The sequence below is a fragment of the Typopeltis vanoorti genome, chromosome 9 (genome assembly GCF_054136105.1).
Source record: "Typopeltis vanoorti isolate ZY-2024b chromosome 9, IOZ_Tvanoo_1.0, whole genome shotgun sequence".
Lineage (NCBI taxonomy): Eukaryota > Metazoa > Arthropoda > Arachnida > Uropygi > Thelyphonidae > Typopeltis > Typopeltis vanoorti.
Genome location: NC_143557.1, coordinates 31798402 through 31823587, shown reverse-complemented (window position 1 = coordinate 31823587; position 25186 = coordinate 31798402). Strand labels below are relative to the sequence as shown.

At 35.5% G+C, this 25186-nt stretch overlaps 1 protein-coding gene across 1 annotated transcript in view; it reads left to right on the top strand.

Moving 5' to 3' along the window:
• Positions 1 to 24764, top strand: part of LOC150102955 (uncharacterized) — a 143650-nt gene extending 118886 nt beyond the window's left edge. Inside the window, exons 4-11 of the mRNA XM_090398021.1 lie at positions 4407 to 4575; positions 5546 to 5670; positions 5792 to 5921; positions 15232 to 15417; positions 20938 to 21063; positions 22119 to 22280; positions 22344 to 22841; positions 22887 to 24764. Of these exons, the coding sequence (XP_090254147.1) occupies positions 4407 to 4575; positions 5546 to 5670; positions 5792 to 5921; positions 15232 to 15417; positions 20938 to 21063; positions 22119 to 22280; positions 22344 to 22841; positions 22887 to 24764 (3274 nt within the window). The remainder of the gene's footprint in view (positions 1 to 4406; positions 4576 to 5545; positions 5671 to 5791; positions 5922 to 15231; positions 15418 to 20937; positions 21064 to 22118; positions 22281 to 22343; positions 22842 to 22886) is intronic.
• Positions 24765 to 25186: the final 422 nt, after the last annotated feature.

Here is a 25186-nt window from a genome sequence, read left to right as displayed (position 1 = left end):
TCTACCCACCGCAGGGTGAATGCCCCTCCCATTGCGGGAGGTTTGGGTCTACTATTCCCATGGTGGCCCAGTCCATATTGGAGAGTGTATCTAATCTATACTTGGGTGAATGAAGGTGAAAGACGATCACAAACATCCATGCCTACGCGGGATTTTTTTTTTTTTTGAACATTTCTGTATTTTGGATTAATCCCAGTCTATTCTTTAGTTTCCACTCGATGAGTTATCTTCGTTCATTTAATTGGACTGTGGCATTCTGTTTCCTTTCTTTATGTCTTCCTCATCTTGAGGGTCACCCATATCAAATGCTTTCCTAAATACTCCTTATCAGTCTTTCATACATGCCCTCCCCATCTAAGATGAGTTTTTTAAGTACCCGACTGTGTTCGTACATACACTGATTTTGGATATCATCTTTCTCCCTCTGTGTGTCAACTATGCTTTCCGTTATGTTTTTGTTTTTCATGGTTTTTTATTCCCCAGAATAGACATTGACTCCAAGAACATATGCAATTTGCATGACAAACTTGTTTTCATAAGTGCAATTAAAGATTCTTTCAAACGTTGATTTAAGTGTACGTTTTATAAGCACAGTAAAATGGCAAATATATTTCTAACCTCCGACAGAATTCATAAATTAGTTGTCAAAGTAAACAATTCATTTAATAGGTCGAAGTTAGCGCAGCTGTTGTTTGAGTACTTACTCAAACTAGCTAAACAGTGAAGAGTACTGGTTCTACCCGGCGGTGCGTACGCTTTGTAGGTAGCGTCCTCTTTTCATTCCTGTTTCGGTCGCACCTACGTTTTTATTTCTGTATTTGCACATACACACAGACTGGTTCCATTTCATTAGAAGCTAGTCGTATATTCTAACAACGTTAGCATGTAAAATGAAAACAAGGTCAGTAGAAGTACCACAAATATATTTAATTTAAGCATGAGTACTTCATCCCCAGGTTCTTAAGGGTACTAGTGAGGTTCACTCGCACCAGAGGATGAATGACATCCATCTTCTGTATTCTGCAAACTACTGCTTACCGTATGATCAATTAACTCTCATAATACATATATAACACCTGGTAAATCATTTACTGAATTTCTTTTCTAAGCCGTGTGTTTTTTATAATATTTTTTATAATCCTAAAACTGGAAGATTTGATTTCTGGAATGTATTTACAGACTTGACCACTAACGGACACATTTACCACTTCGACATCGCCCAATCTAGCTACACGAATTAGGCTTAAATGCTCCATTACGAACCCACCATCTAAAGATGAATCGAAGAATAGCAGTAACACCAATTTATTACTATTGAAAATGTATATTTTAGGCACAAACACATTTAAGTAACACACGAGAAACGATGCCAATAATTTCAAGTAACTACTGGAGATGAAATCATGAAAGGGCAGATAGAGTTGGAATGATGCATAAAAATCTAAGATAACAATCGCCAAAATTAAATTCTACATTAAGTAGAATAATACATTTGAAAGTGAGGAATGGGAGAAATTAGATATGTAATTCACAATAAACCAGAACTAGAACAATTTCAGGAAAATTAACAAAAATAAAATACAAAATAAAAAAAAAGAATATAATAATAATAATAATAATTGGAGATTTAAATGGGATTTTTAAATAATTTAAATTGGAGATTTAATATTGGCAATATTAAATGCGTTCATTATTTCATTATTAAATCTTTGGCATATACCTGGAATGTAACTGTTCCAGATATATGCCAAAGATTTAATAAAGAAATAATGAACGCAGAATAAATCTGTTACAGTTTTGCGCAAATAATGAGTTAGAGTAAATAATACATTCCTTGAACTTCCATTCTGTGTTCAACACTTTGCATAGCATCCATTTAAGGGATGTTATAGGCAGAAACGCTTCTCAGTTATTAATTTTAATAACAAGATATGAAATTAAAATTAATAACTGCTAAAATTAATATTTTAATATGCATTTATAATAACTTAATAAATTAATAATATAATTGTAGTAGGGAAGTATTCAGTAATATGAGTATACTATTTTAGCATCACTACAGATCTCCGCAGTAGTAAAAAGACGTTCAATATAGTAAACCTTTTATAGTGTCATAACATGTTTTCAATTCATTCACATCTTTGGCATTGACCACATCCTCAGGCAATACATTCCTCCACGGCTCTCCATGTAAATATTCGTTTACATGTAAATTTAAATGTAAATAATTCTATCACAATGAATTCAGTATATGTCTCCTGACTCTCTTCCCCAGATTTTATATGATTTTAACCCGTATATTCCATCTTTTTTTTCAAGCGTTTTCTCATCATCCTGAATATCACATACCCAAATCTGCATTCAGCGTGTCAGACTTGGCCTAATCAATGATATTTCGCATTTATGAGTTATCAAAGTTAAGTACAAGATATGTGAAATGCACCGAGTGATTCCTGTTTCTGGCATTCAGTTATTGGTGGCCCTTTTTTGCTTCAGACATCGATATTCAACTTAAGTCTCCTACCTAAGAATATTGATATGCTTGAGAAAGTGTTCAGGAAGCCGACCGGAGTGATGACTTTTGTGAGCGGCTATTCTTATGAGAAAAAAACTATTATAGATTTCCGACGCTAGAGATAAGAAATGCGAAGAAAGTTTATTCAAGTTTATAAACCTTGTTAGGGAAATGAATAATTAGAAGAGTTTCTTTCCCGAGCAGTCCTAGAGGACATAGTTTTCCACCGGTGAAAAAAAGAGCTCTAGGTTAGTCTTGAGAAAAAAAAAATCTTTTAGTAGTAGGAGTAGGTTCCTTTAAAAAATGAAACCATATAAATATTTAGAGGGCATCCGTTTGCATTAGTATAAGCGATACGCAGTTTGTGCTTACTGCAGTTACAATACTTTTATCGCGAATAGTTAGAGGAAGGTGAGTGTCGTGCTCTTAAATCTGATGTCAGTTTTGTATTCTGTTTAATTCCTTACATCCTAATAATATTCCATACTATTTACTATATAATACTGACGATACATTTAAGCACTTTTTTTTTTTTCAGATATTCTCATAATCATTTACTACTTCCATCCTTTATGAAAAGTTCATTCTTCATTTCGGTTCAGTACCCAATAAAACTGGCAAACAACATTAACTAGTTATGTAAAAATGTTTTATTTTCTCTACCTATTTGCTGTTGCAGTAGGTTTTTCGTTAAAAGATGGACGCATTCGGAATATTTTTCTTTGATTTACTAAAATTGACCGCCTAATTCCATTCATGATTTATTTTTCAGCACAATCTCTTGTAAAATTATCTCTCCGAAGGGGATGAATTATTTATTATAATAGATTAGAACATACTACGTCCTGTTCTTACATTTCCACATGTCATATTCTTAATTATTATCTTCGTTAGTAACAATTTCAGATTGTGCGATAGCTTCATCACTTTTATAACTGAACAGTTATATCAATCTGAATCAGACTTATGACAACGAATTTAGCCGTGATTAATGGCTGAGTGAACGGGCTTGGCTTATTATTATTTTTTTTTTCTTTTAAAGCGCTGTTAAGAGTAGAACAATACACGTGACTGACCTACACGTAAAGCCAGTGAGGCCGGTATATGTGTCCGCGACCTTTCGTGAAATAGTGATTTAAAGATTACACTACAAACTTCAACTGATTTCAGGATAACCTACTGAACTGCTTTCAACGGAGAGGGGGGGGTGGCAGGAACGAAAGGAATCTCTGTACAAATGCAGGAAGAAGAGGGGGGGGGGAATGTTCAGACAAATCATTCAGTCGGAAAGGGCTCATGTTACGTAAATCGAAGCATAAAGAACTCAAGATTTCATTGAAAACAACAACGAGTGACTGGGATAATTAATGATCATCTTGTCTACAAAATTTTGTTGTTCCTCAAAATATGCAGTAGTCCGTTAATATCCTCGTGCACTTATTGCCACATGTCTACATTTTTTTACAAGTTTTGTCTTTCATTTGTTATGCGTGATATGGATCTCTCTCGACTTCCATGTTTTCTTTAACTTCTGTAGTTGGAGATTGAATGATGAGAGAGCATTCTTCTGTATATTTTTTCATTCTTTCAAACACATGCTTAATCAGACTGTCTAGTTTATGATACTGCGATGTATGGTTAATTTTTAAAATTGGTTTGTAATTTTGTTTAGCTATTATCAGATGCATCTGAAATAGATACCCACTGAACAAACCTTATAAGTGTTCGGAACACTTATAAGGTTCCCCTCTAAGGGAACACTCATAAGGTTTCCTTCTGTGAAGGTGTCGCTAATTGATATTAACTGGTTGTTTTACATCTGTTGATTATTGAGTTGATTACATGGTGTATTTTAGAATAGTTCAGTATTTGAAGTTTCATTTCCCCACAGGTTCTCTAAATTAGTAGAATCTTATACTAATCGGCAGAGGTTTGTTCGGAGTGCGGTGAGATTTTTACGAGAACATGGATTTGATGGTCTCGACCTCGATTGGGAGTACCCTGGGTTCCGAGATGGTGGCACCACCGATGATAAACTGGGATATGCACAGCTCGTGAGGGTATGTATTTTACTTAATATATCAAATTGACTATTTTCAGATTATTCGATTCAATTTTTTCTTCTATTATATACGAGGTTAATTAAGATTTTTAATTGAGTAATAATTGGGTGAAAGGTTCAATAACTGATAATTTTAATAATTAATATTTTATAACATTTAAGGTTTTCCTTGAAAATTACCGTACTCTGAAGTTTTGTTCAGAAGAGTGGTCCAACGATCGTTTTTTTAATTTTTTATTTTAAACCAATTAACTATTCCTAACTAATTGAACGTTTAGCCAAATTTACAGAATTCTCATTTCCTACCAATGTTTCTATTAGTTGATGAGCCTGGCTGTGCCTAGGCAGCTGTCTGTCTTGTTAAAAAAAAAAAAAAAAAAAAACCTCAACTTTAAATAAATTTTCGTTATTTATGATATTTTGAAGGCAATATTTCTTAAATGGCAACATTATATAATAAGCAATGTTATTTTACGATGCGCAATTAACTTGTAAATGTGAAACCATTTTGCATATTCAAGCCTGAAACAACAAATCATGTTTATTTAGACTTGAAGGAAGGGTTCAGGTTTATCCACTTAGTTCACTCATGAGCGTAACACTTTAGTATTGATTGACGTTTACAAACTACTGTCACTAAATTTTAATCGTAAAATTTAATGACGGAAATAACCTCGAAATTAAGTAAACAGGAGAAAGAAAAAAAAATATAGAACGATTCTAGGTTCTCAAGATATTTTGGTACTCAAGACTCTTAAAGACCATCCTATTACTGATCACTTAAGGTGTGCTATCTACTTATTCACTTTAAACCGGGTGATCGTAGTGCGAAGGTCTTCAGATAAATAAGGTTAAACCTCGAGGCTATAAATGTTTGATATTTTGTAAAGATATAAATTCAGAGAACTTGAGTAATATCAAGTGTTTTTTAATCACGAAAGGAATACAAAATCTTTAATTTGTTTTAGGAACTGCGAGAGGCATTCGACGTGGAACGTGTGCCAACAGGGAAGGATAAGTTACTGCTTTCTATTGCCGTCCCTGCTGGCCAGGAATACATTGATAAAGGCTTTGACATTCCAGCCATAGCCAAGTAAGTGATCCGCACACATTTCGATATCACGCATTTTTCTTAGTTTACTATGATTTGTATTATGAACAAAATCTTTTCTATTCATACACGCTCTTAGATTGCATTTCTTTCCCTTTTTCAGACACGTGGATTTTATGAATGCTCTTACTTACGATTATCACACTGCGTATGAGTCAGAAACTCACCACCATGCGCCGCTCTCCAAGAGACCAGAGTTCGGTGAACTTGACGAAAGAAATAAGTTTAATGTGGTAAGTAAACAGTTATTACGTAACATCTCCAAGTAGTTCAAAGACTCATTGCAGGAAGGACACTCTACACCAGGAGTGTGTCAAACTCAAATTGGACTGCGGGACATTTGCTATAAAACTGTATCTCAAGTGGGCCGCAAAAAAATTTCGACTAAAAAAACCTACACTAATTAGAATCGAAGGGAAGTGAAAAAATGAGTATAAATAAATTGGAAAATTAATAACAAAAATTTTATTTATTCTAAGCATTACAAGACATAAAATAATATTATAATGATTATGACAACTAAAAAAATAATGTAAAGAATATTTTTATTACATTAATATTTACAATAGATAGCATCTAATCCAAATTAAAACGAAATTAAATTTTATTTAAATAAATCAAATATTTATATATTTATACATTCTAAAAAAAGTATAAACTCTCATTAATAACCATCACAAAAATTTACTGAGCGTCCTATTAGTTTGAAATTTTTTGTTTGCGTTGAAATCATATATATATTTGCATAATATAATTATAATAATTTAATTCCAGTTATTTTTTCCCCGACACTTGACAACGTTTATTAACCAGCCTGTCAAAATGTAGACTCAAAGATTGTTATCATATGACCTTCATTATGGCAGAAAGGTTGACGTCGGTTAATCTTGATCGGTGGGCTGTTTTGTTACCTTTCATACATGAGAATAATTGTTCACATAAATGGGTGCTTCCAAAATAACATAGAATATTTTCTGCAAACGTTTTTATTTCCGGATATTTTTGACCAAAATAACTGTATATTTTTGGTACACCAACTTCTTGGTATTTCGCTTTTAGAATGGAATCATTTTGGAAATCAATAAGTTCCATTTGAATACAAATAGGAGCTTTTTCGAAATTAAAGGAAAGAGGATCCGTAAAAAGCGAAAAAACTTCTTCTTTCTCCTTGAAATCTTTAAATCGCCTATCAAATTCTTCTTTTATCTTTTCTAGTTTGGGACAATATTGAGAAAAGGTAAAACGTTGATTCTTATTGTTCAACTGTTCACACATAGGAAAGTAATTTAGAATATTCTCTTTTAAATGATTTCGAAACAAAACTAATTTACATCTAAAAACTTGCCAGTGCATCAAGTATGTGTGTTATTAACTGATCTTTCCCCTGAACTTTGACATTTAAATCATTCAAATGTCCTGTAATATCAATTAAGAATGCCAGATCTTGTACCCATGTCTGATCATTAAGAAATGCAACATCATGATTTTTCATTTCTAGGAACAATTTGATCGCCTCTAAAAGTAAAAAAAAAAATGCTTTTTAGAACCTTATGACAAGATAACCAACGAATCTCTGTGTAATAAGGTAGCCCTTCAAATTCACTCTCCAAGTCTTTTAGAAATTGTGCAAACTGGCGGTGATTGAGGTATCTGAATCCGATGAAGTTCACGGTATTTGTCACAGGCTTAAGTACGCTGCTCATTTCCGACATTTTGGAACACAGGACCTGTTGATGAATAATGCAGTGGAAAGATTGCAGTTTTGGAATGTCTGGATACATTTCATTTAACTTTGCAAGTCTTGACACAAAATCTTTATTTTTGCCTGTCGTTGCTGGATCACCATCGGTTGTCACTGCTACGAGCCTATTCAGAGGAAGTTGATATTTTTCAAAAATGCCCCACACGGCGTCAAAAATGTCTTCCCCTGTAGTGGTTCCATGGATGGGAATCATTTCCAAGAACTATTCAGTAATATTCATATTGTCGTCGCAAGCCCGAAGAAACAAAGCAACTTGAGCCACGTCATGAATATCGAAACTTTCGTCAAGTACAATTGAAAAGCACTGTACGTTTGCGGATATTTCTTGCAACTGGTCACGCAGATTATCTGCCATTTCGGTTATTCTTTCGATCACAGTATTTTTTGGACAAAGAGATATTGCGAAATACTTGCACATTTTTGGGTCATACGTTTTCGGTTGCTTTTATCATACACTCCTTAACCAAGGAACCGTCACTAAAAGGTTTGGAATGTTTCGCCAATAAATAGCTGATTTCATAACTGGCTCTCACTGCTGATTCATTATCTTTCATAATTTTTGAAAATACTTGTTGACTTTTAAGTGAATTTTTCATACTTCTTAATTTTTTTTCTCTCAGTTTACCCTCAAAGCGTGAATATTGTTCTTTGTGAATTTTATCGTAGTGCCTTTTTATATTATATTCTTTGGCGACACTAATTGTTTCGTTACAAATAATGCACACAATTTTGTCCTTTGTTTCAGTGCAGAAGTAATTTAATTCCCATTTTTCTTGAAATTTTTTCCCCTCATCAGCAATTTTTCTTTTTCTTGTTGGCTTGGAAAGCGACATTGCCTCGGTGAATAAATATGGTATTAATATTATTAACAATTTTTATAAAAATGTTTGAATAAAATCGCACAAAACTGTAGACCAGTGCACGATACTATTTCAAATAAAAATAAAAAATAATAAAAGGGATTCTCTCACTGCTAGATTGTCGTTGAATCGCGTTCCGCGCACTGACTTCCAAGATCACTGATTGACTGTAGCAGGCAATTATAAACTCATAGCTAAATTCCTATGAGTGCGTAGGCTGCGTGAACAGCTGGTAGCCAATAGAATTCAACTTTTTCAGTACGCTACCAGCAGCGTGTTGTAAATTAACAATGAAAGCATAAATATAGTTTACGACTGATTAGGATCGGATCTAACATTGAAATTGATATAAATTTTTATTACTGCAATTATATTATAGCAAGTCGTTGCATCTATGTTGTAACTATAAATGTCATATGAAAACGAATAAATCGATACCGTATTTACTCGAATATAACTCGCACTTTTCCCCAAAAAAAATTAAAGCTAAAAAATCATGGTGCGGGATATATGCAGGGATTTTTAGAAACTAAAGTTTTAAGAAAAAAAAAACTGAAAATGGGGATGACTTACCAAGAATCTCCTCTTCGTTATAGCTACTTCCGGCCTCCAGAGCGGTTTCCTTGTGTGCATTGTCAAAGTCATCTATCCAAATAGCGTCATCTTCTTTCCCATTATTCCGAGTAAAAATTACAAGTAATTTACAAGATTTTAGATACGTAATGAATACCCTCCACGAATGTCTGAGAAGTGAAAGCAGAACGTGAAATAGGCAGCAATGGTAGGCCAATAGAGATAAAACAGCTATGAAGATGTGAATGTGATTGGTGCGGTATTAACAAAAGATCGCGTTACCAAAACACAAAGTCAAGCCGACATCTTTGAGCTGAAACGCTAATTCTCTTCAACCAAATTCCATAATATCTGAAACTGTCTTAACAACATTCACTCTATATGTAATAGTTTTAACGTTTACGAATTTTATTGCAGCTTTGTGTTTGAGTTATTGGGGCACTCACACACATCTAACTAAAAACAATAGATTTTAGTTAGATACTGTGTTTGCAGGTGAAACATATGGTTTTGCTTAAGACTAAACAGCATGGTTAATGTGGGAGGGGACATGTGATTCATTAGTTAGTGCCGTTTTTATACCAGTTGTCTCTAATTGCAGCTGGGGAAGGCATGTTGTTTACCGCTGGTAGCTAGTTATTGTTCTGACGTGAAAGTGGTTAAACTTTATTTTCGTGTGCGATGTACAGTACATGCGAAACTTTTTAATTTCTTTTTTCATAAAGTAAAATCAGGATACAGGGGTGTGAGTCACATGCGAGGGCGAGTTATATTCGAGTAAATACGGTATTTCTGTTTTATTATAAAAAGCAATCATCCTTTTTTATAAAAAAATCATTCCTTGAGGCGTCGGGGGCCGCACGAAATTGCTTTGGGGGCCGCCAGTTTGATACCCCCCCTGTTCTACACTGTACAACCCACAGTCTATCTACACTACTTTATCCAACCAGCTACATACTACTAATCCACAATCCACACTACTTTGTCGTTCTCTAAGATTTTTTTTGTCTGTTAATTGAGCGTATTCTCTGTCCATTTTTCCTCTATGCGGGATAAAAATCCTAATTTTCTGCCATTTCCATATCGGACCGGCAAACTTACCTTATGTAGTACAGAGGATGGATCAGTCGATCGGTAGTTTAGTCTAAGACGACCTTCCGTGATGTGAATCCTCGCATTCCATGGAGGCGTCATGTTAAGAATAGAAATAATAATCATTCTAGTTATATTAATTTTTATATTACGTTTCTTTGGAATGCCTTCATTTTATCTGATCTATTTCCAGACAATAAAGCGTTTGACATGTCCACCGCGCGTGTAATGTTTTATGTGATGGTTCAGTTTTTACTTCATAATTGGTCTAATTAGTTAATTCATATCTATTGAAATTGATTTTAATGCTTAACTGTGTTAAAGTTGCTTTCAATAAATGTGACCTTACTTTTTTTAGGTTCCTATAAAGTTCAGTGTAATTTCCAGAATCAGAATTCCATTATCTGTCGTCTTGTTCAATCTTCATTTACCAGGATTGAACAAGACGTGTGTGTACATAGCTGGTTTTGAAATTTTCATAATTTCGATATACTGACAGAATACATTTTTTCCCGCCTAACGAAATTTTATCGGAATTCAAGAATGTTTGTAAACTTTCTTCATGTTCTGTTAGGAGCACTACTTTACTACGCGCAATATCATTTTCTACATAATGGTATTAAATACTACAAAACTTAATGGGTCGCTGTATTATATCCTGTTACGTATTTTCTTCCCGTCACCATTATGTCATGTTTTTGTTAACGCACAGTGGTTATTATATTTCTTTATTGTGTTAGATTATTCTCCGTACCACTGACCTGAATTACGGAATTTTTTAGGTCTTTATCTCAAAATTAGATAAAGTTTCTTATCGATTACCTGAAGACAAATACACAGAATCGTTAGGCGATCATCTATTAAGCAAACCTTGCTCTTCATTGACTAAATCTATCAACCCAAATTGCTTGTGCGCAATAAATTTAATGTCGTGAATAAAATATAAATTTTTAGCATACGTAACGAATTTTCTTTTGTATTTTGTAATATCCTTTTATCATTCATCTTGGATCTTAGTTAATATATTTTAAGTTTAAAATGTTTTAAATAAATTTTAATGCAGTAGATACTGCTGTTTCTTTCTCCCATTTATTCCTGCGACTTTTGATTTATATAACTTTTTCATTTCACCTAGTAACAGCTGTTTTTATATGAATTTTTCACTGCAGGATTCTGTGAAATAATCAGTAACTTCTGTGTCGTCTATTTTTAATCTGATTTCCATCTTTGGTGTTTTAATAGCTCTTTACTAGTGTCAAAATGTGTTTGCATTCCATAGAACCAACTTAATATGTCTGAGAAGTCTAGTTGGTATCTATTCTGAATAACGGACGATCAACTTCTTTTCGTTTTTTTTTTTTTTTTTCATTCGTTTTATTTTATATATTTATTTAAGTTTTATTATTTGGGTACTTGAAATATGTCTATTCGTCAGTTTTTCAATTTCTCGTTAAAACACGGAGCCATCGTTTTTGAATATTTAGTAGCAACTTTTTTTTTTTTTTTTATTCTGAAGTAAAGACCTGCGCATCTTTCTCCCTCCAAGTTATATTTTTGTTTTACTGTATGGTTTATTAATGATTGCTATCCTCGATATTTATTCCTCTTATTTTACGTTTTCTAAATTGTTAAAAAGACCAAATTTTTACATTTTATGTTGATGCAAGGCAAACGCATCTTGCATTGAAATCTCCAAGAGCCAGATTTTTTTCCCCTACTTTTTATTTCTATTTTATTTTCTATTTTCCTACTTTTCCCCCTACTTTTTAATTCTTTTGTTTATCCTATTCTTGTGGAGAGCATACACATTAATGACAATTACGATTTATTTTTTGTTTTTATTATTATGTGAACTTTTCGAACACTAATATATTAGTTTTATATTTCATTTACATTTTCCGCGGATCATTATTCCAATTCCAGGCTCCATCCCCTGTTCTCGTTATGGTCGACTATGGTGATTAAAATCCCCCAGGAGTGAAATGAAGTTTTCTTGACTGTACAGGGGATGGTGGTGATTTATATGTATGTATGCGTGTATGCATGTAATATAATTTGAAAAACATGTACTTCATTAGACTGATTGTCGATAACACGAATCAAAATAATGGCGAGTAGTTTCACTACATAAATATCTGGACGCTTCATCGGACCTACAGGAGAATGGTATAAAAACAAATAACACAGTTTTAAAGAAGATTAACATATACAAAGATTTACAATGAAAATGTTGCATTACAGTTTATATTATATAAACCTTAGAAATTATCTCGTTCTGAAAAAGCTATTTTCGCAATCTGTTTTTTGGACAGTTTTAAACTGTAAACAACCATAACATAAAATATTGTAATAAAATTATGAGTTGTATAAATTCTATGGTAGAGAGATAACCTCTGTGTCTAACGTGTCTGTATGTGTTTGGTGGCAGCGGTGGTGGCGACTTCTCTCTCTATATAATAAACTGCTCAGAAACGCCTTTGTTAGGATTGAGGTATGAAGGTTCTAGCTCTTTCCGTGACACTGAATCTACTGTAGGTAATGACAACACTTATAAATGTTATTTTGAATCATTGTTACAATAAACCCTCGTCGAGTACAGTGTTTAGATCTCGGTCTTAAAAATTTATATAGGCTAGTTGTTAATTTACATACACAAAATTGTAGAAAGTTGTAATCGGCATATCAGAAACTGAAAGCTTAGAAATTAAAACTAGCTACTGTTCAGATGTTTTAATTTCTGATATTGTTTATGTAAGTAGGATGGTTAGAAGATTTTAATCCATGGATCCTCCTTTCTTAGCCGTAGGTCATTGGTAGTGTTTGATCACTCAGAATTTGAGATAAATTCTCAGTTTTTCTTTGCTTAAATTATATCCGTCTTGTGTGAGCAATTTGTCTGGTTTTAAGGTACATTTCGCAAAAATAATGAAGCACTTAGAATCCTTTCCCCCTATCGTTCGTCTTTACCACTATAATAATTTGGTTCTGACTGCAAGTTTTAATAAAATTTTAGATTTGTAGTCCCACAAAAATCTGTTCAGAATTTTGGTTTAACTTAAACCATTTAGAAGAGAAAAATGATTTGCATCCATATTAATCCACATTTTACAGTGACATTGGGGGAAAAATAAAGTATATTATTTAAGCTTAGCCGAATAAGAAACTCAAATGTGAATAAGAAACTCAAATTAGCCGAATAAGAAACAATATGGGATGCAATAGCTCTTAACTTAAATAAGTTCATGTCGCCGAATTGAAGCCTTTGGCTCTTCATATAATTAGTAAAGTTTATTATTTAGCTCTAGATTAATTTTTTATGCAAACTGCAGCCATGAAGGATTGAAATTTATGGCATATCATATCAGGGCAACGGATGGATTATCGGAAAATCTACCTCGTGATCAAGCAAGGTACCATTTCAGGCCTCAACTCCAGATGAATTATATCCTCAATGCTCTTTGGAAAGACATTGTTTATGATTTCCTCCAGATCCTGTCATCAGCGTGTGTTATAACCATATAGCTAATCTTAAATAATAATTGTTATCGTTAATGAACTGATCCGTGCTGCCTTTTTCTTGAAATCGTACTTTATGGGATCTATGATCATTGGAATCTTGTAGTTATCTATCGTTACTTGTGGCCTCTTTTACGCTAATTAGTCCTTAGTTCTTTAAGGATTAATCGGGAACTTATTTTTCCTAATACAGACATTTTATATTGCATCTGACAAAATGCGTGTGAAATTTTATATTGTATATGACTTCCTACTAATTTCTGTCGAAAAGAAGTGTTATTACTTACTAAATTAACTAAAATCCATTATTGAAGACGGACGTCCTGGTGGTTCCCAAATTTTGCATTGTTTCATCCCGCAGATTTTCTCTGATTCATTTTCCGGATCTGTGCTGGCTAGTGCAATGTCCATGTGGTATACTTTAAAATTGCCAGAATGTTGAACATGCATAATTGTCCAGAACATCAACGTAAGACATGCAGCTACTCATTGACATTTCTTGCAATACGACGAATAGCTCTAATTCATATCGAAAGATGCAACCACACATTCTGATACTGCCGTCTACAAATATCATCACTGGGTAAAAAGCGTTCTCCAGGCATCCTTTATAGCGTGAGAATGCCTGGAGATAACGTGACTCGTCACTTTACATGACCTATTTTCATTGCTTTCGTTATTTTAGCAAAAGCCTGTGAACTGCGGTAACTTCCTTTAAATTCTACGGCATGCAGTTCTGTGTGTCATGAAAACACATACGGGATTAATTGTGGTGGTTTGCATCTCATAACTCAGATTATCTAGGGTCTGACAGCAATTTGAAGTAGCAAATCTCCTCAATCACTATTTTAGACCTAACTACTGTAGTCTTATGTGTGGTTTATTATCGTCTAGACTTGTATCTGTTCATCACATTACCAGCTTAAAATATGAGAACGCGTAACAGCTGGTAGTTGTACGTTCAGATATCTTTTTATCAAACGGCATCCAGTTATTTCGCTTTGAAACCCTGTTACTTCTGTTAGTGTACTCATCGTTCAGCATACAAGAATGAAATGAGGTTTGTGAGATCCTACTATTATGGGCCAAAAAAGTTTGTATAATCAATGAAATGTCTGCACTTAGAGGCGTGTTTCTCCGACTTTTGGTAGGATAAAACATATCAGCATCATTCTCTAAATATATGGAAATTAATTAACAACCCATCACTTATGAAGAATATTTATTATTCTTCATAAGCTGGACATTTTTTCAAATAACTATTTCTCAAGCTAAAAAGCTCTTTAAGTCTCTACTGAATTAGTAATAAGTGCTATAACTTGTTTTGTTATACTTTCAGGAATGGCAAATTTTAATTTCATGTTATTGTACGTATAATAATAAAAAAACAACTAATTTCTCTCGTGAGTTCGACTAAACTGTTTTCGACAGTAGCAGTTTACATCCTCTTGGTCGGTGACAAATCATTGCACTTCACTCAATTTGACAAACTTATTTTAATATTTTCACAGATTTTACTTCCAATTTTCATCAAAATGATGACTTATTCGAGGGAATGGACTGATTTTTCCAAGCTAACTAAAATGAACTTTTCCGTGAGTGGTTCATAACTAATTATTACATATCCAGACCTCTTGATTGAGACGTAATTAACGTTAATTTAACGTATCATCTGTTTCGTTTAATTAGTGCTTCTCTATTCTGTGTAAGTTTAAAATCAAATTCTTTCCGTTATTATAGGAATGGACAATCGATTATTACATCCAACTAGGAGCTCCTAAAGAAAAATTAATCGTAGGCATTCCAACATATGGACGGTCATACACTTTACTTGACCCTAAGAGAAATGGACTAGAAGCACCAACAGATGGTCCAGGCGAGGAGGGACCAGCCACTAGAGAAAAGGGATACTTAGCCTTCTATGAAGTAGGTTCTTATTACTTTGTTAGTAGTAAGTACATTTTTATGTAAGCTTTCTTATTTGTTTATCGACATCAGCCTACAAATGCACAAACAATGATTGGTAATTGTGATGGTGTTAGTGTTATTTCTCTTTAAAATTTCATGATTATCAAAACAGGAAAATGAAGAGTTTCATTGCTGCATTAATTAACCTAAAATAATTGTATGTTTCGTCGAGATCTCACTAAGTATGAATATAAAATTAAAACAATAAAGACCAAAATCGCCACCGGAATTTTATAAAGTGTGCTGTTAAGCCCAACAACTATTTTACCAAACTGTTGTTGCGTAACAGCACACTGTCTTTGTATTTTGAGAAAAGGAAAAGTTAATACTGAGGTCAGTATGCGGTTTTAAAAATCGGAGACTGAGAAATTATCCCCGCATTTAAGAACAATTTTCTGTGTAGGGCGGACTGGAGAATTTGACAGTTCTCTAGTTGCTCCCAATGAACTTCATTTCGAAGGTTAAATAATACTAATTTGAGAGTTTAATTCATTATATACGGTATAGGAATCTCGAATTCCAGTATTTTTTAAACAAAAAAATATTTTTATTGCCATTTCCGAATGAAGAATTATAGAGGAAATTGCGATAAGTGGTATGCATTTCTATAATTATCCTCATAGCTAGTAAATGTTTAATATTAAAATAGGCTCACTCTCTATTCTCCCATAATTTAGCGAATTTCTTTTCAACGGAGACTATTTTTTGCAGATTTGATTTATTTTTGGTAATCTTATCCTTCAGAGGTTGTTCAAACCGTAGTGCATTAGTACTATGGATGGGCAGAAAGGTGAGAAAAACAGAAACTTAACATTGGATTTCTAGGTCTGTAGATTTCATTTTTTAGGAAATGCACAAGGAGGGGAAACTGTGTTCAAAGACAGCAGCGAAAGGAATGAAGGAACGTGAATTAACATTTGTTCGGTGAGTTTACAGTTGAACAGCGAAGGGATGTTGAATAGCTGCTACACGTGCTGCTTAAGATTTATAAGAAGGACCTATTCTCAATTCCAATACTGATGTCCATCGAAACGTCGAGAAAATGCAGACAGAAGCTGGCATCTGTATGAAACAGTGTGGAGAGAATTAGTGATAGATGGACCATTAAAAAACCGAACTACTCTTCTGTACTAAGTCAAGTATTTTTAGGGAACTCTTCGAGACATGAAATGTAAGGACAGTATTCAGTGGTTATTAGACGGATTTGTGATTCATATTGGATTAATCAATATGAATCACATGTGATTCATAACAAAATTCAAAACAAAGATGAAGTTAACACTGCAAATTCAAGAAAAAAACAAAAACAACTAATCATAAATTGTAACTTATTTGTTGCATACGGGACTTTTTAATTACATAATTGGTAAGCCACTTACTGTTAATTGCAACTTGCCTATAAAAAATCTAATAACAAATCACCGTCACTAATTCTTATTTTGTAAGGAATTTTCTATTGTGTGGAAATACATTAGTAGTGCTGCAGTTTCCAAATATTATCTTTCACTGATGAGCTAAAATTCATATCACAATGCAAATATTTTTGACATGCATTTAAATTTGACTGCTTGCACATATTAGAAACAGAACGAGATTTTAAAATATCAAGATAGAGATGCTTGCGATTATTCTGAACATCGAGTTATCTGCTGTTACATGACTTAAATCATCAGACCTGAGTTTGGTGATTACCTTCTAGTTACTTTTTTACGTCTTATGCTACTATGAAGTATCGCAAAGTATACTGGAACTATGCTTTCATTTGGATACTTTTAATTTTTGCTTATTACCATGTATTCTTTCAAAATTCCTTATACCCCCCCCCCAACCCCAGTTGCAATGCAGTTCTTAACCCACTGAATACTCAACATATATTCCCGTGTGTATTTATCAAATCAAGAGTTAGGAAAACATATTTATTTCAAGCTTTTTTTTAATACATCAATCAGCATTTTATTTCCTTCAGGTGTAAAGGGCAATGTGGTAAATATTGTGATATTGCGTAATGTCGATCACGTTTAAGAAGCTACATCTGTTTCATTTAGTAAATGCAAAACGATAATTTTGGATACTTTGAAAACTACACCTCTCTCTCTCTCCCCCAAGGAAGGGGGGGGGAAAAATCATACCAGTTATGAACCAGTGCAGACTCGGAGGTATTTTGAAAGCTTACATTTTCTTCTTATTTAGCTTTTTTTTTCTTTTTATTTCTTCTTGGTTCCTAAACTTTTGTGGGGAAATGTTTTCTTTTAGAACATTTTGAAGCGTATTACTTTTAATACATATTCTCATCATCAAAACCGATGTAAAATCAATTTTGGTTTTTTTTCTATCTTTGTTATCCTTGCAACCCAGTTTCAGTAGAAAACAACAAATTATTAACGTCTTTCGACCGATACAGAAGCATGCATTAATTAATGTTAGCAAACAGAGTTCATTTTTATCATGGCCAAGTGGATAGTACCTCTGCTGCAGGCTTTGAGTCTGAATTCCACTAAGACATGAACGTTTGTTAAGTATCTTAAAGTAAAGGATGAATTTCCTCTCCAGATGTTCAATTGAAGGAAGTGTAATGAATATACTTAAAAAATTATAACAAAGTGATGTAGCATAATTCATTAAAACTTTACTACGCATTTAGTCTGAGAATCATTCTGAACTCTTTGACTAATTATCCTGGAAGCTTGATTTCCAGCAATTCAACTGCCCTAATCATAAGATTATCTTCCTTGATGACTTTACCCATCCCCAACTATTTCCATTTACCATTTCCACTGGCTAAACCGGAATAGAACCTCAGGTATCTGCTGTAAGCAATAACCTAAAGTAAACTGCTTTCTCCAAACCGGAATTCCTGACAATCCCCTCTACTAACCCAACACCCAGGATCATTTCTTGACTTGCTCTTCAGGTAAACTGTTCAGGCTACCGCTCCAATTGGTAATTCAAATCACAATCTCATCCAAGTTGTTGGAAGTTATTCCACTTGGTTGTACTATAAATTAAAGATACCAAGAAATTATATACTTGGTTTAATCCTTTATCCAAGTGTAAGCAAACAAGTTTGTGCCTGAACTATTTTCAAGACTGGGACAACTCGTATTCAGAAGCTAATGACCTCATATCACTTGCCATAGTATCCCATAGTGCAAAGCACATCTCCTTGCTGACATGTATAATGCTATGCATTGTCACTACCCAGATCGGTTTCGACCTTTATTGAAGGTCGAAACCGTGGGAGTCTCATCGGCTCCCAAGATGAGACCTCAATATGATGATACGTTAGGGTCTGGCTCCAACTGATGAAACCTGTCTGGGTAGTGGCCCTTCCCATAATGCATAGTATTATACATGTCCGCAAGGAGATGTGTTTTGTATTATGGGACACTAGGGCAGGTGATCTGAAGTTATTAGCTTCTGTATACGAGTTGTCCCAGTCCTGAAAATAGTTCAGGCGCAAACGTGTTTGCTTACGCTTGGATAAAGGATTAATCCAAGTATATAATTTCTTGGTATCTTTAATTTACAATCTCATCCAAGGTTCATCTCTGAAATATCAATTCCTTCAAGCATTCACAACATCATGTCATTTGGTACTACAGCAACGCCAAGTGTGAAATATCGTCGGGATTTACTTCTTCTTCGACGGTCAGACTACTGTTTCTGGATCCAGATATTTGTTGTGATCTTGTTGACATAAATAATCCATGTTGGAATGACGACCTTTCCTCCACACTCGTTTCAAATTCTTGCTCAATAGTCATGATTTTCCGAAAAAAACTTAGAGCGATAAAAAGAAATAAATAAATACCTTATCGTTAGTGGCTTTAGACAAATACTCTAGCAGCTTCATTGGGTTTTGAAGCCCACACCACTCTCAAAATCATCATTATTATTATTACGTGACACCTCCAGGGAGTCTAAAGACTCATCGAGGGAGAGTACCAACTCTACAGCTCTCTGTCTCCACCACTACAATTAATAGCTCTAAGTTTTAAATGGTTGTAAAAAAAAAAAAATAACTTGTTGCGACGCGCCCTCTGATCCTTCGTAAAAGCTGTTTTTGTGTAATTTCTTTCCAGTTCTGCTCTCAGTTCTCTGTCACCAGATGGAAGTATTGTTCTCATACAATTCGTGAAAATCAGCAAAACACCCCCCCCCACACACACACACATACACAATTTACCTGAACAATTGTACCATATGCCTGCTGTATTCTTCCGCCAGAAAGACAGAATAATCTCGAACAATCTCGATACCAAAAAAGGTCTTCTGATCATGATGGTATCCCACCAACTGTGCTCACCGAACTAACACCTATTCTTTATAATTTCTTCTCTATTTTTAGTCAGCTGGCATCCGTCCTACGTCTACCATCACACTATCGACAGTGTCGGCTAAAGTAACAGAAGGGCATCAAAAATCAACCGTCAACGAATCAGTGACCACCAATATGGATTCTTCCAGTCAATTTTGCTCTCCTCTTGCATTTTGGCAATGCTCAACTTATCTCTCTCTCTCTCTTGTCATGCCGACAAGAGAAATTTTTATTTTCTTATTTTTTGGCATAATCATAAATTTCTGTAATATCTGTGCATTTCAAATAAATAAACAAAAATGAAAACGTGGTCCTCATTTGCTTAAAACATTACTTTTTATGATGCTTCCTCTGTACATGTCTCAAATCCGTCTAACATAGCCTTGGAATACTGCTCTCACATTTGGGATGGCGCACATAAACTTCACTAAAAATTCTTGATGCTCTACGCTCCCCTTTTCTCTTACATTTTTTCCCGTACGTTTCTCTTAAATTTATAGTTATGTGAGCAAAAGTACCCAACATCTTTTTACAGTTGAACTGATGACTCTTCGAACCTGTTACTCCCATTTATCTTTCATTCCATCTTCATCATCCTTTCTCATCAAATATTCCTCAAAGACTACAACCTCCAGCTCTTCAAAAAGATCATCAACAGATTATTTGCTCTTGACCTCAGCCCACACACACGGCATTTACTTGCTACAGGCCTGCAAGGAAACTATACAATAATGTCAGATGATATTAGGAATACGGAATGGTGGCAGTTGTCAGTCGAATCATCTTTAGAGCGTCGGAAGTCGAGGCGTCCCCTCCCCCACAGCCTCTGGATATGACGAACTGCTGATTTACTACCAATTTCCAAAAGTTAGGACTAAAATAGTGTCCCTTGTTTCCTTTTACGAAACTTTTTTTTTTCTTGTTTAGGATAAACATGCTACACTATAAGGTACAGTTATCTAACTACATGTATCACTTTGTTTTCTATGTTTACAACATAGACTAGGTGATTCTGCCTTTACTAGTACTTTTTGGAACTCTTTATCTGCTGGGTTTCCGACAAAAGTAATCATAAATTAAAAATCAAATAATTACAGATTAATTACTTTTAATTTATTACTTTTATGATTTCTAAGCAGTTATAATGTAATTTGTTTTAGATATGCCAGAGAGTAAAAGATGAAAGCTGGGACGTCGAAGCACCGTATCCGAAACTGCTAGGACCGTATGCATATAAAGGAAATCAGTGGGTTGGTTTCGATGACCAGGAAATGATTATTGAAAAGGTCAGTAAATTCTATTAATGACTTCGTTTTATTTTTATGACTTGTATAGATTTAAAATAAAATTAATTTTCTCTATTATATTTTATATGCTATCGATCCTGATCGATAGCTTATTCCAAAATAATCAGTTTGTCATTCGCTAATTTTATGATGATTTTTATGATTTTTAAGATGATTTCTTGATCATGATATATTTGCAGGTGCTACGATATCAGTAGTTAAGTAAGACTAGTACGTAAGCAGAGAACTTATTTTCGAGCCGATCTGTCTGTTCTGTGAGAAAACCCGACTCACCGGATTAAAAAAAAAAAACAAAAAAAAACCAGTAACAGTAGCTCTCTCTCTCTCTCAGTTCTAGATTTGCGAAATCATTCAGAATTTACAGATACAAGCTAATTTAGTATGTTATTTCTTTACGAGTGTGAGGAACTTGTGACTTCTAAATTCAAATAATACTTAACGAAATCACATTCATACCGAAACATAATACAACAATAAACATTCGCTACCAGGTTTGCTGCTTCACAGGCTTTTTTTTTTAGGGGGGGGGGAGAAACTACCGAATGATGATGAGCAAGAAATAACTTGATTCAGACATACGTTATCTAGGAACTGACAAGTTTTCAGTCAATCATGGGTTTATATAATAAGGCTTTACTTCATTAAAACTCCGGTTGAAATGCGCATAATGACATCCTTTAAAACAAATGACATGAGTTGCTTTCGCTTTAAAATAGTTGGCTCTCTTTGCATGATCAACGATAACAGAAGAAACTGTAAATATGAGCTGCAATGAAATATTGGGATAGCCACTGTGTATTATAAATTCACTCAGAAAGAGCTATCTACTATATTAAATGTTTCCATAACATTAACAGCTCAGAAAGTTAAGCATGTTCGATACTGTCGTGTTAGACTCATTCTCAGCAACTGATCTCTAATGGTATGTATGCAGACTGTAATGTATGACATTATATATTTTAAATATATAATTTATCTGAAGCAGCGAAATTGTGCAGTTGTCTTGCAATAATTTTTGTATAATTGTCTTTCAGACTCGTTACATCTTGGATCGTGGTTTAGGAGGTGCCATGGTGTGGACTCTTGATAATGACGATTTCCGAGGAATTTGCACTGGTGAGCAAAGTCCTTTGGTAAATACACTTCGTACGGCTTTATTTTCAAATGTCATCGAAGGCAGTTCTAGTCGTCGATCAGTTGCTCGATCCGTTGCTTCGGATTTCAATGGGAAAACTTATGTGTCACCGCAGCCCGTGCAGTTTGATGATGAAGAGAGCAGCGTTGCTGAAGTGGCCGCCACCCCACGAAGAAGAACTAGTCTCAGACGCCTTGCTACCCGAAACCGCACCTCATCCGCTCAACATCCAACAAGTAATTTACAAACGCCGGCTCCACCTCCCACACCAGATCCCGGTCCTGCATTTGAATGCCCGGATGAAGGCTTTTATAATAATCCGAAAGATTGCCGGAAATACTTCTGGTGTTTAGACAGTGGTCCCGCCAATCTCGGCATCGTGCCACATGCTTTTACCTGCCCGTCTGGACTTTATTTCAATTCCAATATGGAAGCTTGTGACTATCCAGAAAATGTTGTGTGCGATACAAAGCCGCCACCGGAAGCTCCATCTTCCCCCGCTAGACCAGCACCTCGTCTAGCTCGTCCCCGTGCACGTTCTAAGACAGTCACTCCTTCAGCAGATGATGCACCTGTTACCACCGCCAACACTAGTATTGCATCTTCCACCGCGGCCACACCCGTAAGTGTTGTTGACGAAGTGAGCAACGCACTGACGAATTATCAGAATCCCAATCGAGCCCCTGGTGGGAGTGAAAATATAGCGGAGCTATTACGACTCCTGCAGTCTATTGGAGGAGTTGAACGTCTACAGAGCATATTAGGGACGCAAGATGGAGATAAAGAAAGTTCTCGTCAAGACGCAGCTACCCAGACTCAGCAGGTATCAAAGTTACAAACCATTCCGGATTACGTGACACCGACTCGAACAACTGATATTACACCACGTACCGAACAGCAGCCATTAACATACACTACTACAACCACAAGCCCTGTTCCTAAACCTGCTACTCATACTCGCCGGCAGCCGTATGCGCCAGATCCATATAAACCAGCAACACTAGAGGACGTTAAGCCAACGGCATCTCAGGAAGCAATACAACAACAACAGGTCCCACGAAGGCCTCAGTTTGTAACGCCTCCTGCTGAACTGTTTCAATACGTGCAACCTGACAGGTCACGGACATCAACTGCCACGGAAGGGACACCAGTTCAAAATGCACCTGATTATCCTTTTGTATATCACACTCCTGATCGATCGCGTGAGGATGACTCCGAATTGCCATCGACGAACAGAGACTTTCCCGGAGGAAATGAAGATTCAAACTCGGCGTTTTCCTACCAAATTTCCGACCATACTACTGTAACAAATTCTCCCACGCCCGATATAATAACTGCTCCTGATGAGCCAGTAAAGAAAAACCAGTCAAACGGTGACAATCAGAATGGACAGAGGACACCTGTTCGGGTACAAGTAGGTCGAGTGGTTCGTGTCCAAAATGGTGAAGGTGGACGACGCAGAACCCGAGTAAGAGTGAGACCAGTAGCAGCCGGAACGAGAGTAGCAGAATCTGGGTATGGAGGACGAACAACTGGAGATATTCAAGTAGTTCAGGAAGTGAGCGAAGACGCAGGGCCCTTAGCAACTCCATTACCTGTGACTGTATTGGTCACAAATGGAGGAGGAGGAAGAGTGGGAGTTCGTCGACGTCCAGTTTTTGCTGCTAATGGTTATGAGAATGCACCTTCAACGGGAGTACGTCTGGTTGCTCGACCTCGAAGACCTGATGCAGTCCGACAACAGGAATTAAATGGACAAAGAAAGGGTCATCAACAATACGATTACGTAGCAGTTCGAAGAATTCCTATTGCTGCAGTATCACCTGTCGAAGAAACATCACCAACGACATTAGAGACCACCACATCACGACCTATAACGACCTATCAACCTATTGTATCAACGACAGTAGCTCTTACTCCGACCACGGAGCTACTCACAACGAGGTCATCTATTCGTCGATATAGACCAGGTTATCAACCACCCATCTTTCAGCCACCGCGTTCATTGGACGAAGACGACGTAGATAGTGATTATCCTTTAGAGGATGAAGAGGAAATTCCGGAAGTTGAAACGAGTCCTCCAGTTACAGAACCCCCTACTACTACTACTACTACTACTACTACTACCACATCTCGTCGTCCTCGTAGAAGGAAAACAACCACTACCACAACTTCTACCACTACTACAACTCGAAGTCCATCAACAACCACACCGCGACCGAGTCGTCGTTCTACTACGAGTACAACTACAACCCAAAGGCCCAGATCTCGTCAAACGACTGCCAGACCTGTTTCTTCTGGGAAAGAGGACGAAGAAGATAGTTTGCCTTTAATTATTAGGTCAGATAACGACGTTGATTGCTTCAGAAGAGGAGTTTATCGACATCCTGACGAGTGTGGCAAATTTGTAGTTTGTGCACCCTCCTCACGCTACAGTGCATCACTTCGTGGTCGTGTTCTTCATTGCCCGGCAGGTCAGATCTTTCTCGAAGACATTGGAAGATGCATGCGTGGAGACAGAGAAAAGTGCGTGTCATCAAAGTGAACACATGGAACAATGAATTGTGATATTTTACCTTTCGTGCAGCGAATCCAAGAAGGATTAACCCAAATGAGGCCTTTACATAGTATGCTGGACAAACGTTTAGGACCTTAAAAATCAAGAATAGAAAAATCTTCCTGAAATGACACCTTATTAAGATGTGTGAACACATTGACTTAATTGAACACGAAACCGAAGCGTTAGTTGGCATAGCCGTGAAGTAAATGCCATTGCGAGTAATTTTGTATCACACAACTTGCTTGCATGTGATTTGCGTGACATAATGTGTGAGCGTGCGTGTAAGAGCTACGAATCAAATGATTAGTCACACTTCCCATCAGGAGGGAATTACTGGTCAGGATGTCTTCACAGTAAACAGCAGATAAGCTATATCAGTTAGCAGAGAATTTGTATGTCATGAAAAT